Genomic DNA, 14,231 nt, shown 5'->3' with positions numbered 1-14,231 from the left:
GCAGAATTAGTCAAAGAAACTCAAAAAGTTTCAAAAGAGTCTGGCAGAGTATTAAAAAGCCATAGTCCCTGTATTTCTTCATCGAATTTTACATTCATTCCAGATAGCTGGTCAAGAACACCCTGAAAATCATTAATATGATCAGAAATAGGAGTGCCCTCTTTATACCTGATATTCATCAATTGTTTCAATAGAAACAACTTATTGTTGCCAGTCTTCGAAGCATATAGCGTCTCGAGCTTGTCCCACAAACTTCTGGCATGTGTCTCATTCACAATGTGATTTCGAACATTATCTTCAACCCATTGTCTAATATAGCCACAAACCTGCAAGTGCTCAAATTCCCATTCCTCATCTGTCATGGATTGGGGTTTATTAGAGGTAAAGACAGGTAAATGCATTTTCTTGACAAATAGAAGATCTTTCATCTTGCCTCTCCAAATATGATAGTTACTACCATTCAAACAAACCATCTTGCTCATATTTATCTCCATAATTCAAATCAATAATGAACAACAACCAATGCTCTGATACCACTTTGTTGGGAAAGACAAGGCACTAACAAGAATGTCAGACAGGATAACAGCGGAATAATACCCAAATCTAAACTTTCCCTTTCAATTTGAACCAAGAGAAGACAAACCAAATTAAGCAATATGAAGAATGGACAGCAAGTATATCAATCAAACTAAAGCGACAAGATAAGAATAACCCAATCACACAAGACATAACGATTTACGTGGAAAACCCTTCGATGTGAAGAGTAAAAAACCACAGGACCAAAAGCTCCACTATAAACACCAAGAGTTACAAAATTGTTCTCCAAAATTGGCCACAAAACAAGTGCCAAACAACGAGCAACAACAAATCAAGATTGCACAAAAACTAGAGAATTAAAGAAGAGATTTCACCCAAAAACGCGCTACTGTTCACTCCCCAAAATCAGAAGCTACAGACCTCCAAATCCGATCTCCACCGTTGAATTGCAAGAACCAGATGCTGAGAACTCCCAGTTCAAATTTGAGCACGATCCAATGGTTAACGAAGCAGCAAATTCTGTCTGAAGTGGACTGCCTGAGCAGAAAATTTCCAGAAGCAAAAAAGGGATTTTTTCTCGTTTTCTCTCAATCTCTAAAACGAAACTCTCTTGATTTTTCTCTCTTGTGTTTCTGAAAATAAGACCAAATAAGCCTTATATATGCCACATAATATTTTGGGTTATGGGCTTAAGTGGGCTAGTCCTAATAAGACTTTTATTTATCCACATAGGAAGGGAAAAAAGATCATAAACCCAATAATAGGCATCCGTCACTAGTTGAAATATAATTATTACTATAGATATTTTTTTATAATAAATAATATAGGATTAATAGATTTTGAATTATTTATTTTTTAGAAAAATTAGTAGTCGTGGACTAACCACAACGAAATACCAAACAAAATAACGGAATTTTAATTCCCAATTAAGGAAAAAATGGATATGGATATTTTTTCTCTTCTAATAGCTGCCACTCATCCAATCCACAAATTTCCCTCTCTTCTATGAGAAGCTGAATTGAACTCTTCCCATTTTTCTCCGTTCATCTTCGCCGGAGAAATTTTTCCCATGGCGAAAACTTTGATATCATCTCCGTCGTCGTTCATCGGAACTCCTTTGCCGTCGCTCTCTCGCCATGTATTTCACCGGCGAAGGCTTATCTCTACTAGAGTGAAATTCAGCTTCCATGGCCTTCCCCCGATTCACTCGCTTCACTCTCATTTTGATTTTGAAGCTGTTGTAAGCCGAGCGGAGGGACTTCTCTATACGTTAGCTGATGCTGCTGTCGCGGCTGATCCTGGTGTTGCTTCCGATGTTACTGCCGCCGGTACTGCTCAGAAAAGTGGTGGTTGGTTTGCTTTCATTTCTGACGCCATGGAAGTTGTGTTGAAGGTTAAATTTTGTTACACATACTTTTGAACTAATTACGATCATTGTTACTGCCTTTTAGATTTTATATAAGTTGGGCATATTCATAATAATGATTTCACTTGCTTCCTTGTGTATTTATTTCATGTTTATATAGTTTTTTAAGTTTAAGATTAGGAATGAAGATATTTGGAGAAGGTAGGAGAGGTGAACAACTTGAGGGAAGCCGTAGAAGTCCTAGTGAGAAGGTGTGAGGGTTGGCAATAGCGGGCATTAGGAGAGGTAGAGGCAGGCCGAAGAAGTATTGGGATCTAGTATTGTTTGACATCATGTTTCCTACTATTTCCTACTAAGATTTTGTCTAGCTACTAAACAATAACTATTTAACTTAAGTAAAATTTTATGAATTACTTTATCTGGATAGTTGTTGTTTGTGTTTACAGTTATTACTCTTGACTTATACAGGTATTCTATTTTTCTCCTCATTTGCGCCTTTATTCATTAAAGTCCACACTTTATTTATGCTTTGCAGTTAAAGTTCTAACAAACCTGAGGGTATGTTTCTTTTAAATTTATTTTTGCTTTTCACCTTAGTAACACTTGAAGTAAACTAACCTTTCTTTTTTGGATTTTTTTCTACCTATTGAAAAACTTCTCTATTAAATTTTGTCATCTTTCATGTTAATACAAGTCGACAACCAGATTTTCCCCCTTATCATACCATCCACTCTCCTCCTCCCCTTCTGTCTTTCCTCTTAAATAAAGAAAAAGGAATTTAGTGGATGCTGAATAAACCTTATCAAGATTATCATAGGACAACAGGTTGGTTGTCTTCAGTAGATCACATGGCGAAGCACAAGTACTGAAGCTTATTTTGTTTCAGTTCTAGATGCATTATCTTTTGGTTTTAGTTTTAAAAAGACCGTCTTTTTGCAATACTGGTACTATTATGCCTCATGTACTCTATATTCACTCATTCACTTTTCTCTTTTCAGGTAATGAAGGATGGACTGCAAACTGTGCATGTGCCTTATTCCTATGGATTCGCAATCATATTGCTTACTCTCCTGGTTAAAGCTGCCACTTTCCCTTTGACAAAGCAACAGGTGAGCCTGTGATGCAGTTGCTGCTAGACCTGGATGTTATAGAGTTGGTCTGATATTTCAGGTCTTGCCACTTAGTTACGTCTGTCTAGTATTATTAATAGTGCAGTGGAATGAGAACTTAAATTAATAGAACTGATTGTTTTGTCAAACTCAAGTCAACAGGAGTCCCCTGTTCCTTTATTCCTCATTAATCGTTAAATCACTGCAATGGAGTTATTGCTGATGTATGACATTATGTCATTTGAAAGGTTGAATCAACTTTAGCAATGCAAAATCTCCAACCAAAGATCAAAGCTATTCAACAAAGATATGCTGGAAATCAGGTGCGCTCAAATTCATGTTGATTGATACTTTCTGTTTCATCTAAACTTCTTTTCAGAACTATATGACCTTCCAAATTTGACTTATGTATGTGTATTCTTTGGTACTGAGTGCTGTAAAAAAGAGTGAAGTATTAGCAAATTGATATTGTAACTGTTACAACTTGCTTGTTAGATTTCAGATTAATATGGGTACTTCAGAGTTTTATTATTTTGTGTGGCTATAGTATTACTTCTCTTATCAAAAGAGAAAAGGGCATTGCTTATGGTGATAAAAAAACTTGTTCAATAAAAGGAAAGGTGTTTCTAATGTTGTGAAGCTATACTTACAGAATTATGATTATTGTTGTGTCCTTTCCATGAGGTGTTTAGAAAACAAACTTACATCTTTGATCTTGTCTTTCATTCAGGAGAGAATCCAACTTGAGACTTCACGTTTATATAAGCAGGCAGGGGTCAATCCTCTTGCTGGTAATTTTTCATTCTTGCAGTCAGCGGTCTCTTCTCTAGTTATGCTTCCATTTGCTATTTCTGTTTGATCTTCTTAGTTGGTTTAAAGCATTGGGCATATATGTTGTAAGAAACTTGCCATGGCTTTCTTTCCTAGCTAGTAGTGAATCACAAATTGTATCTCCTGGAGTTGTAAGAGCCATATAATCAGTTAAAGAATAAGGTATCTGTTGATTCATAGTTTGTCCCTCTGTGGTCTAGTTTTTGCATTGTTAGTCTTATTTTAGTACATCTTAGAACTGGTTGCCTAGTGATATTCTTCCTTCCAGAATTTGTTTGATCTGGATTTCAGTTTTATTCCTTTTCAATCTCTGGTGTCTGTGGCATATGAAGTTGTCATTAAGTTAGTTCCTCATTCATAGCTCTCAATTCATCAACTCCCTTTTTCCTTATTTTTTGGGGGGTAAGTCTGATATTTTATTCCGTCGAAGCAGCACAATATGGAACTGAGGAACTCTAGTACAAAAACTCAGTTGCCATTTATGAATGTATGGAACTGAGGAACTCCAGTAATGCGTCTTCATCTAAACATTTACTCCCTCCGTCTCAATTTATGTGGCACCCTTTCCTTTTTAGTTTTTCCCAAAAGAATGTCACCTTTCTATAATTAGAAACAGCTTAACTTTAAAACTCCCTTTGTACTCTTAATGAATATGATTTATAGCCACATAAATGTCTTAAGGTTCGCTTAGACCACAAATTTCAAAAGTCTTCCTTTCTTTCTTAAACTTTGTGCCAAGTCAAACACTACCACATAAGTGCAACTTTTGACTTAGTTTACACAATGGTTGGAAAACCATAGATGATCATGAACACCAAACTAGTTCCTCAATGCCAGAGAACACTGATCTATGAACTTAAATTTGCTTTTTAATGTATTTCATCTCCTGTTTTAATTCAAATGATAAACAATAGCTTTAAGTTAGTCAACCTCTTCTTTCTTATGTATCCTAGCGATAGTCCTTCGAGGCTATGTGTTGTAAAAGAAGAAAGGGTTTGGCTTGTAAGAAGCAAGGGCTCCCAACTACTTAGCAACATGCGGTATGTTTTCAGGTGCAGTATCCGATGAGCTGTCTGGCCAATAGCTGCATTGAAGTGGTTATAAATGGCATAAAAAAATTCAACTTTATGCCCAAGGGTTTAAGTCTTATGCGAACACCACTATTCTAAAACATATGATGAATTGAAATATACACTCAATTACTATGCCTTTTTAGTTGTGACAGAGAGTTAGTAGAGCTAAGGTATGCTGTTAAATATGCATTGACTTGAAGCTTAACTGCATCATTAATGGGCAGGTTGTCTCTTCAATAAACCTCCACAAGGTTAATGAGCCCACTGCAATATAAAAACTACAAATTGTTTGACATGTGCTAATTGTAGCATATCGACTAACTGCAATTTTCAATGCCAGTTATTAAGAGACCATGCCATAAAAAATAATGAGTGCTGTGAGCTTCTGTATGGTTTGGATTTATATTTTGTTCCATCGTAAGTTTGGCTTCCATGTACTGAATGTAGCAAGTCCTTGCATTTCCATTGTGGTTTATCTTTTTCTTTTTTTGTGGTTACACTATAACAGGATGTTTCCCAACTTTGGCTACTATACCTGTTTGGATTGGTCTTTATCAAGCCCTCTCCAATGTGGCAAATGAGGTACTGAAGAAGTTAGTATTATTGTATGTTCTTACTTATTGATTCAAACAAATAATGAGTTTATTTACCTTTTTTCATTCTGAAAAAGGGATTGCTGACTGAAGGTTTCTTTTGGATCCCTTCTTTGGGAGGCCCGACTACTATAGCTGCTCGACAAAGTGGATCTGGAGTTTCTTGGTTATTCCCATTTGTGGTCAGTGTCATATCCTAATTACACCTTTATACCATGTCTGAAACTTTATTTTGAGTAATCTTCCTAATCTCAAAGAGGATGGAGCAATTCCCGCTTTCATCTCGCCAAATTGTCTTTCCTATAAATTCTTGGGCCCAGAAGATAAATCCGCTTGTAATACTAAGTACAGTTTAGTATGATTGCGGACATGAAATCTGTTGACATTTTCAGGATGGGCATCCGCCTTTGGGTTGGCATGACACGGTGGCTTACCTCATTTTGCCTGTCCTGCTAATTGTTTCACAATATGTTTCAATGGAGATAATGAAACCTCCCCAAGTATGATTCTGAATTTATTGTCCAGCTTATTTCCTTCTGATCCCAATTTATGGGTGCTTCTGTCATGTTATATTGAAATCCTTGATATCTTTTCTTAGACAGATGATCCGTCTCAAAAGAACACACTTCTGGTTTTCAAGTTCCTTCCGCTCATGATTGGCTATTTCTCTTTGTCTGTTCCATCAGGGTTAACAATTTACTGGTGAGCTCTTACTTAAAGGAATAATGTAATATTGCCTCTGATACAGAATTACAGTATTGGTCTTAAACAAATATGTTCCTATGAACATGCTGATGTGAATTATCATTTTTATTAATGAAAACTATATTACTCTGCAGTTTAGTAAATTGCAATTTGCTATTCACTTGTTTCCAGTGACCTCATCACTGAATGAGATGAGAGGATAAAGAAATTTTGTTGCTGCCTTTATACACATAGATATCCTTATACTGTCTTAGCGCTTTCATACTTTCCGTTGAAAAGACATGTCAAAATAGTTGCTCCATATCTCTTCTATTTGTTTTTCTTTTAAGTTCTCTCTCATCATTGAGGCAACAAATGACAAATTATCATGCTTCTGCCTTTTATCTCTTTATCTCAAAAGTAGATTCTTGTTCTGGATATTATAATCAATGAAGCAAGATGATTTTCTTAACCTGTGCCTTTTATGTTGAATTTCAAGGTTCACAAATAATGTGCTGACCACAGCACAGCAGGTATGGTTGCGCAAGTTAGGTGGTGCAAAGCCTGCTGTGAGTGGAGATGCCGGTGGTATCATCAGTGCTGGACGTGCAAAGAGAACTACCTCTCAACCTGAACAATCCGGAGAGAGGTGTGTATAATACTTCAAAGTTAATCAACTTTACAATGTCTACCTAGCTAACAAGAAAGTTTATGGAAACAGATTCAGGCAGCTAAAAGAAGATGAAAAGATGAAAAAGTCAACCAAGGCACTCCCTACAGATAAGGTTGAACTTTCTGCTTCTATATCTGATTCCGAGGACGAACAAGATGATGACACCAAGCCCAAGGTAAATGTCAAATTGTTGTTTTGCATATGATCTCTGCTGACAAGTTCACCCGAGACATGTTTGCATGATTAAATTTAGTTGTTAGTCGAATATGAAATGGCATGTCAATAACAATAAAAGACGTGGATGGCTTTCAGCCTAATAAGGCACGGCGATTTATTGCATTACACAAGTTCTCTGTCTGAAAGTACTATTCTTCCTTTTTTTGACTTAAAATGCAAGTCAAAGTCTAAGAAGAGAACATTTGTGTGAGAGTGAAAAGAAATACTACCCAACAAAGAGGAACAAAAGAAAAGAGACAGATTCACTTTGTGAGAGTTGGAAAGGGTCATAGTTTTTATTTCTTGTCATTCCGTAGGTTGGTCTTCCATTTTCTAAGGGTGCTTGAGTACATTTCTGAACTAGCAAACGACATATATTGGCAAAAATATCGCTACAGAATCCGTACTCTAACACTATTAGACAAAAGTTGCATGTGATGATAACATAGATGTAATTTTGTAGTTGCTGTCTGAAAATAGATCTTTCTCCAGTTGATTGGAGTTTGTTTTTGATTAGGAGTGTCTTGACTTCTCTAATCATTAATCCAGTGGTTCTGCTTTTTGGTAAATTGAAGTGCATGAAGACACATATGCTCGATATTTGTGGTCTAATAGTGTATTACATTTATAGATCCCAATTTTCTGTGTCTCCTTATATATTTCTGGCTATTTTCCGTAATTCGTTTGCTTGAGGAGAGGCGGTTGAGGAAAGAATAAATTGAAAAATCTATGTCTCTAGTGTTCTGAATAATTTCTTTTCTCTGTAGCTTAAGCAAGGATTAATCAAAAATTCAATTTTAAATCAATAATCTTGAGCAAAAATGCATAGTGATTGGTTATGTGATCAAGCTGAAAGTTTGAAGGGCTTCACTCAAAGACTAGAGATATATGCATACGTAATTCTAAGCTCGTGGATACCTAAATAGCTCTGGAACATTTCAAAATCTTAATTGATTCAGTTTGATGAGGAGGGAAAGAATAATTTCTTAGTACCTCCAAGATGAGTTGTTTTATTTGGTGCTGCGTGGCAGACTTTTAAATTTTCAATTGGAAGGCACTGTTCTGAATATGAGCTTATATACTTGATAAATATTGGTTGCAGGATGAAGAAGTTCTGGAAGAGGCTTATGCTTCTAGCAGTAGTAAAGAAGTTCCAAATTACTCAGGGCCAAGGAAGAGTAAGAGATCAAAAAGGAAGCGTGCTGTGTAAAGTGGTAAATCAATTCTTAGCTGTCAGTTTAACTTGTATATTCAAATATGTATTTTAGTTAGTGTATAGTGGCCATTTTCATGTCGGTCATCTATTTAATGGCTACCTGCCAAATGACGAGAACCTGATAAGTATGCAAAAGTGAATTCACGAGCTTTCAAAGCACCAGCTTAGCAAGCAGAAGCTAAATTTATCATATTGCTTTCATGTGTAACTTGTGGGCTTTCTTGTACCAATCCTCCTGCAAACAGTAACCATGACTTAAGCTAACAATAAGTTTGTTTAATGAGAGGGTTTGATCAGAACCATTTAATTTTAAGCTGTGGGCCTAAGCTTTCCTCTATTTTACTCATTAGTTGCCTACTTTCCTCTGCATCAATGATGCCTACCGTGGAAGTGGTTTTCTTTCCTTACAAGATTAGTTTGCTTTTTGTAGTATCCTGGTTAGAGTTCGTCTTCACAAATGGACTTCGGTCTGGTCCCCTGGGAGTTTGTCTCAGGGTAAGAATGCAGCAAATGATGTATGGGCTAGGTGCGGATCAGGGCTTCGAATCCGGCTGCCGACTAAAGTCTAGTATTTTAAGTGGAGAAGAGTAAGGAGAGCATTATTGATAGAGTTTCGAACCACGTACCACCGACCCTCATTGATTTATCGGATATCAAAAAAAGGAGCTTCGGTTTGGCGACCAGCTTATGCAAAACGTTTTCATTTTGTTAATACCTTGAAAATGCCATGTAGAATTAATACTTTTTCAGTGTTTATAGAGAACTAAATATTGATATTTATGAATTTTGATAGTATTGTTTGCAGTGAGCACATTAGAAGTGGAGCAACAAGGACTTTAGACTAGACAACATTACTCTTCCGACAATTCAGTTGGTGAAGGTTAATAAAGTTCCAATCTCAAAGATATCCCAGTGTTTGTACAAGCAAAATAACCTAAATCTTAGATCTTCTAACTATTAGATATATGTCTAACCTCCAACTCTCAGCAAATATCATGATTTCGTACGGCTAGCTTGTTCTTTTGCTCATAGCATTGATGGCAGGCGACAATTTCTAGTTGGCTTTGGCCCAGTAGTGGTATATGGATCCTTCTTGTATATTCCCTGCTTCACAACAGTTTGATAAGAGACAACTAAAGCAAAAGAGAGACTACACACTTTAGTTGGCAATTTAACTTGTATATATGACACATGTATCTTAGTCTGTGTCTAGTGCCCCTTTTTTATGCCGGTCATATATTGGAGGACTATTAGCTAAATGAAGAAAGCTGCTGAGTTGGCAAATTGGTTAAGATTTACTCAGGCTCTTTTAAGTTTTATGGCGAGCTTAGCTAGGAAAAGCTAAATTTTTCCATATTCGTTAATGTGTAGCATGTGGGCTTTGTTGTTCCAATTATTGTACGAATATTAACCACGACTTGAGTGGGCAGTAGTGTGTTCTGATGCATCAAAGTTTGCAGTAAGGTGGTGGCAGCATAGAATTTTAAGCATCTGGCCCAAGGTTTTCTTTATTTTGCTTCATTAGTCATTACAATAATCCTAATCCCTATCTCTCAATTCCTGATGCTAGCATGCAAATCGTTCTCTTGTGACCTACAATATTAAGCTTGGTTTCCTAGGTGCTCAGTCTTAAGTTGGCCTTCAGTAAATGAGTTTTGGTTTCACTTTTAGATTTTACTCAAAATTGTCTTGATCTTGTTGAGATTTGAGAATGGTCTGTGGAATTTTTACTTTTTTAAGAACTAGATATTGATAGTCGTAAATTGACAACATTGCTTGCAGTAAATCATACTAGGTGTGAAGTCTAAGGACTATAGATTAGATAAAGACCAGTTTTCTATACTGCTTAGTAAATGAAGGAAATGTAATTCCAATCTGATGAAAGGATATCCCACTGTTTTTACAAATAGCCTAAATATGAAATTGTCTAACTAATACATATATGTCTAACCTCCAATTCGATAATTGTGGTCTCATATGACTAGCTCATTCTTCTGTTCATGGCCTGATGGTGGACGATGATTTCCAGTTGGATTTGGCCCTTGATGGTGGACGATGATTTCCATTTGGATTCGGTCCAGATGGTGGTTTATGAATCTTTTCATACTTCCCCTGCTCCAGAATAGTTTGATTAGAAACTGCATGCATAAACTAGTTCAGAATAGAGACTCCATACTAGTAAGACTTACCAAATTAGCAAGAATGTGTCCTCTTGTTGATCTCAATGTGTAGAACACTGAGCTTTTATTGGACTTAACTGCGATAGAGAAGCTAGAGTTAAGACCCATTGATATACTTGCCTACTAAAATCACATAACTGTTTTGTATAGGAAATCCCGGAGTTGAAGAAACTAGAAAAAACACGACTTGCTTCAGCTACCACATCAAGAAAATAGCGCATCACAGTCATTTATTAGTGTTTCATTAGCAGTGAAGAGTCGTAAACTTGCCTGCTTTTATAGCTTGAGCCATGGGAATGAAGTTATACTCATGTGCACATATTGTCGATATGAGAAGAAGGTAGAGAAGGAGTTCTGTTCTCTTCATCTTTAGCATTGGAATGTTGAAGATGGATGGGTGCAGCAGAAGGTGAAGTTATAAGTGGGGAAATGATTTCCAATATAGGTAGCATATAATTGGTAATCATTACTAATCTTGAAAACATGGATTGTTAGATAAAGTTGCTGGGGTATCCTATGCCCATTTTTATGTAACAAGTGATAACTTGAGGAATTGCTGGCTCTCTTCTCATTGTGAATTGACTTCTTGCTCAGTCATCATTGTGTCCATGATGAATTACAAGCCATCGCATTATTCACCTCTTAAGTGCTCTAACCATGCTGTTGCCTTTGTCTGCCTCTCCCCCCACCACCCACATCAAGTGCTCCATTTAGTTTCTTTTTTTGTGTGGTATGAGTGTCAACAGGTAATATTAGATCAATTCTAGAAAATATGTACATAAAATATCGAGTTTTGTAGAGAAATAATTTCACGTGCACCATAATTTTCAAAGTAAATCCGCTTATGTATACTTCCCCTCCATCCCATCACCCAAACTCAGCTCGAGGGTTGCTTAAAATGCATTTGAGACTTATAGGTCGTTTGGTAGGGGTAGAGTAGCACTAAATAAGGTGGATTAGTTATGCCGGCAATATTTCTTATCAACGGTTTGGTTTGTTGTATTAGATGAATAGGGTGTATTATGAATTACTAAATGACTAGGGTGTGTTAGAATAAGAATAGTACTACTGAATACAGTGTATTAGAAAATGAATAGTATTGGTATTGTTAATGTCATTATTTACTTCTAAATAAACTTGATAGACCTTACGGATTTACTAGTAGAAGTTTTCTTGATAATACAGAGATGATGATCTTCCTCTGATATCTCCAATCTGGTTATGCAAGAGATATAATTATAAACAGTCATGAATGATTGAATTACGAGATTCTTCTAATGAACTAAGAGAATTTTATTTATAAAATTAAACGGATAACAACAAACAAGGCTTCTTGCAGAAATTTTCGTGATCTCTATGGCCAGTTTTTAGCAATAAGAACAAGTAATTTTGGCTTTTCCACTATTATAATGTAACTAGTGAACTTGTCCGTTGTTCGCGCGGTTATAAAAGATATACACACAGTTTTATTAAATATTATTTCTTCTATTTCATATTAAATGAATTTTTAGACATTTTTTCATTGTTTAAACTAATCAAATTGTTCAAAGTTTAAGATAAATGTTTGAATTTTTTCCCTTATTAGTCCTTCCCTTTTAAGGTTGTACATTTTTCCAAACTCTTTTGAATAATGACTATTTTACTTTTAAAAATAACTTGGGAATAACCAAAAGAGAAATAGTGAAAAATATAATTTAATTTATGTCCTGCAATATTTTTCTTAATATAAAAGGAAGATGTATTTATAATATCATTGCTATGACCTTTATTGTTAAAAAATAAATAAATAAATTTATGAATTCTTTGTACAATCTTCTGAGTTCTTGTTGGCATTCACTTTCACAAGACTATTTATAGACTACAATATGAAATATCTAATAATGTACGGTGACTATTAATTATTTTAGGGGTTATAATAATAAAAAGTTATTAGAGTAATGAAAATAAAGACCATTAATTTTTACATTAAAAGATATTTCTATAAAACAACTAATATACTCACATATTTCATGTTAATCAATATTTGCTAGAAATATGATATAGAATTATGAGAATTTGTGATATAAGACGTGTATTTTGGAGTTTTTAATATAACACATGAATTAAAAAAAAAATACGAAGAATCACAAAAATGTGATATGATTTAGAATTATGAGAATTAAAGATCTAAGATATGTATTTTGGAGTTTTTGCTAAAGGACATGTTTTTTTTAAAAAAAAAAAAGACACAAAAATGAGAAAAAAAAGATTAAATGAGTTTTTTTTATCATAAAAATGTGACACATCACGTTGTCTATATCTATCTTTAATATATATTAGATAAAGACATAGATTTATGTTTGTGATTATTTTAATTAAATATATTTGTGAATATTTTAATTAAATATTTTGGTGAATATTTTGAATCGAATAAAGAGGAGAAGACAAAAAACAGTTCTTTTTAAAAAAAAAGCCGGATGACAATAAAGGTATTTGAAAGGTTATTAGGAAGACATTAATAGTGGAGTAATAGTCGCGAGAGAGAAAGTGTAGTGTAGCTATTTTTCTAAATTAAATTAGAAAAATATTTAAAAATTGACAAAAAAAGGTAAAATAAAGATCCTTGCCAAGGAAACATGCCACATCATTTTGTTCACATCCAGCTTTATATAGATATATTGATTTAAGTTACTTCTTTCAAGATTAAAAGTCAAAATTTAACAAAAATAAGTGTTATGAAAGAATTTTATTGCAAAATCAAGAAATTCTTTCACGATGGAAGTCAATAAGCAATTGTGGGCAAAGGCAACATGGTTTTTTACCGTGTGAATTCAAATATAATCGATCCCAATGTGGATATCAGACACCAAATAACCAAAAACTTCAATTTTACGGTTGGATGAAATGAATCCTCATAATCTTTAGATGAAGTTTTTTTGGGAAAAAATTCTTTACCAACTTTATTCTGGGATTTATGGTTCACAAAAAATGAAACACAAGTGATCGATGATCCATTTTACAGGTGGTACAATTAGTCCAATAAATCATATAGTTTAAGTTTAAGTTTGAGCTGATTGTTCATCCGTCCATCTATTAGCTCAGCTCATTTCAGTTTATTATAATTTGGACTGATATCTAGTTCAAAGTGATTCATAAGAAATTTTGCTAAAGTACTTTTAAAAAGACATTTTTAATTTGACATATTAATATATTGACATAATAATAAAAGATAGTAAACTTATAAGGTACTAAAACATAAAAGATAAAAAATAAAAATTAAAACTTCCTAATAGTTGGATGAGTTTGGTTATTATGAACCGCTTTAAGCCGATTTTGATTCAATATATCACCACCGTTTGAATAACTTTTAAACGGATTAATAATCCGCTCAAATTTAACTCACTCCTAAATCCACCTATTTGTCATATTTAATCTGTTCTCTTAATTCCCAAACACTTGCGGCATCAGAACTTGAGTAAAATCTTATTTGTTATTTGTCGAGATATTTTCCTTCAAATTGAGAAATAAAATGCAAGTAATGAATAAGATAATGTACATGGAATGAGCGTAAAAAGCCAATATGTTTCCATTAAAATCTTTTATGGAGTCGTTTGATAGGATATATAAGAATGATATTGAATATGTTGTATTAGTAATGCTGACCATATTTATATTAGTTATACTTGTATTAGTTATATAGAGATAACTTTTTATGTATTGCTTGGTTTGATGTATTAAAAATAACATGCATGACATATTTCTAATAAAAAATAT

The 14,231-nt window shown here is 34.4% G+C and overlaps 1 protein-coding gene and 1 long non-coding RNA gene across 2 annotated transcripts; one reads left to right on the top strand and one right to left on the bottom strand.

Moving 5' to 3' along the window:
• Nucleotides 1-1,501: 1,501 nt before the first annotated feature.
• On the top strand, nucleotides 1,502-8,453 carry LOC125818198 (inner membrane protein PPF-1, chloroplastic). The gene is made up of 11 exons (XM_049497742.1): nucleotides 1,502-1,930; nucleotides 2,902-3,012; nucleotides 3,261-3,335; nucleotides 3,743-3,803; nucleotides 5,425-5,498; nucleotides 5,587-5,691; nucleotides 5,902-6,009; nucleotides 6,108-6,211; nucleotides 6,693-6,842; nucleotides 6,915-7,041; nucleotides 8,185-8,453. The coding sequence occupies exons 1-11, from the start codon at nucleotides 1,607-1,609 to the stop codon at nucleotides 8,290-8,292; spliced, it is 1,347 nt and encodes a 448-aa protein (XP_049353699.1). The 5' UTR covers nucleotides 1,502-1,606; the 3' UTR covers nucleotides 8,293-8,453.
• A 725-nt stretch (nucleotides 8,454-9,178) lies between these two features.
• On the bottom strand, nucleotides 9,179-10,615 carry LOC125818233 (uncharacterized). Its single transcript, XR_007442350.1, has 3 exons — nucleotides 10,488-10,615; nucleotides 10,250-10,410; nucleotides 9,179-9,402 (listed from the first exon to the last, which is right to left on the bottom strand). It is a non-coding gene; the product is annotated as an uncharacterized LOC125818233 (long non-coding RNA).
• Between the last annotated feature and the right edge of the window lie 3,616 nt (nucleotides 10,616-14,231).

Source organism: Solanum verrucosum, unplaced genomic scaffold (genome assembly GCF_900185275.1).
Source record: "Solanum verrucosum unplaced genomic scaffold, falcon-dt-bn FXZP01000253.1, whole genome shotgun sequence".
NCBI classification, from domain to species: domain Eukaryota; kingdom Viridiplantae; phylum Streptophyta; class Magnoliopsida; order Solanales; family Solanaceae; genus Solanum; species Solanum verrucosum.
The sequence above is the reverse complement of the archived record's forward strand: the minus strand, read 5'-3'. Positions and strand labels throughout refer to the sequence as shown.

What these genes read in the sequence shown, in the direction of transcription:
- LOC125818198 (XM_049497742.1), top strand. Translation starts at nt 1,607, where the DNA reads ATGGCGAAAACTTTGATATCATCTCCGTCGTCGTTCATCGGAACTCCT. An exon ending in TCCCTTTGACAAAGCAACAG is followed by an intron (nt 3,013 to 3,260) that starts GTGAGCCTGTGA and finishes GTCATTTGAAAG; the next exon opens with GTTGAATCAACTTTAGCAAT. An exon ending in CTTGGTTATTCCCATTTGTG is followed by an intron (nt 5,692 to 5,901) that starts GTCAGTGTCATA and finishes TGACATTTTCAG; the next exon opens with GATGGGCATCCGCCTTTGGG.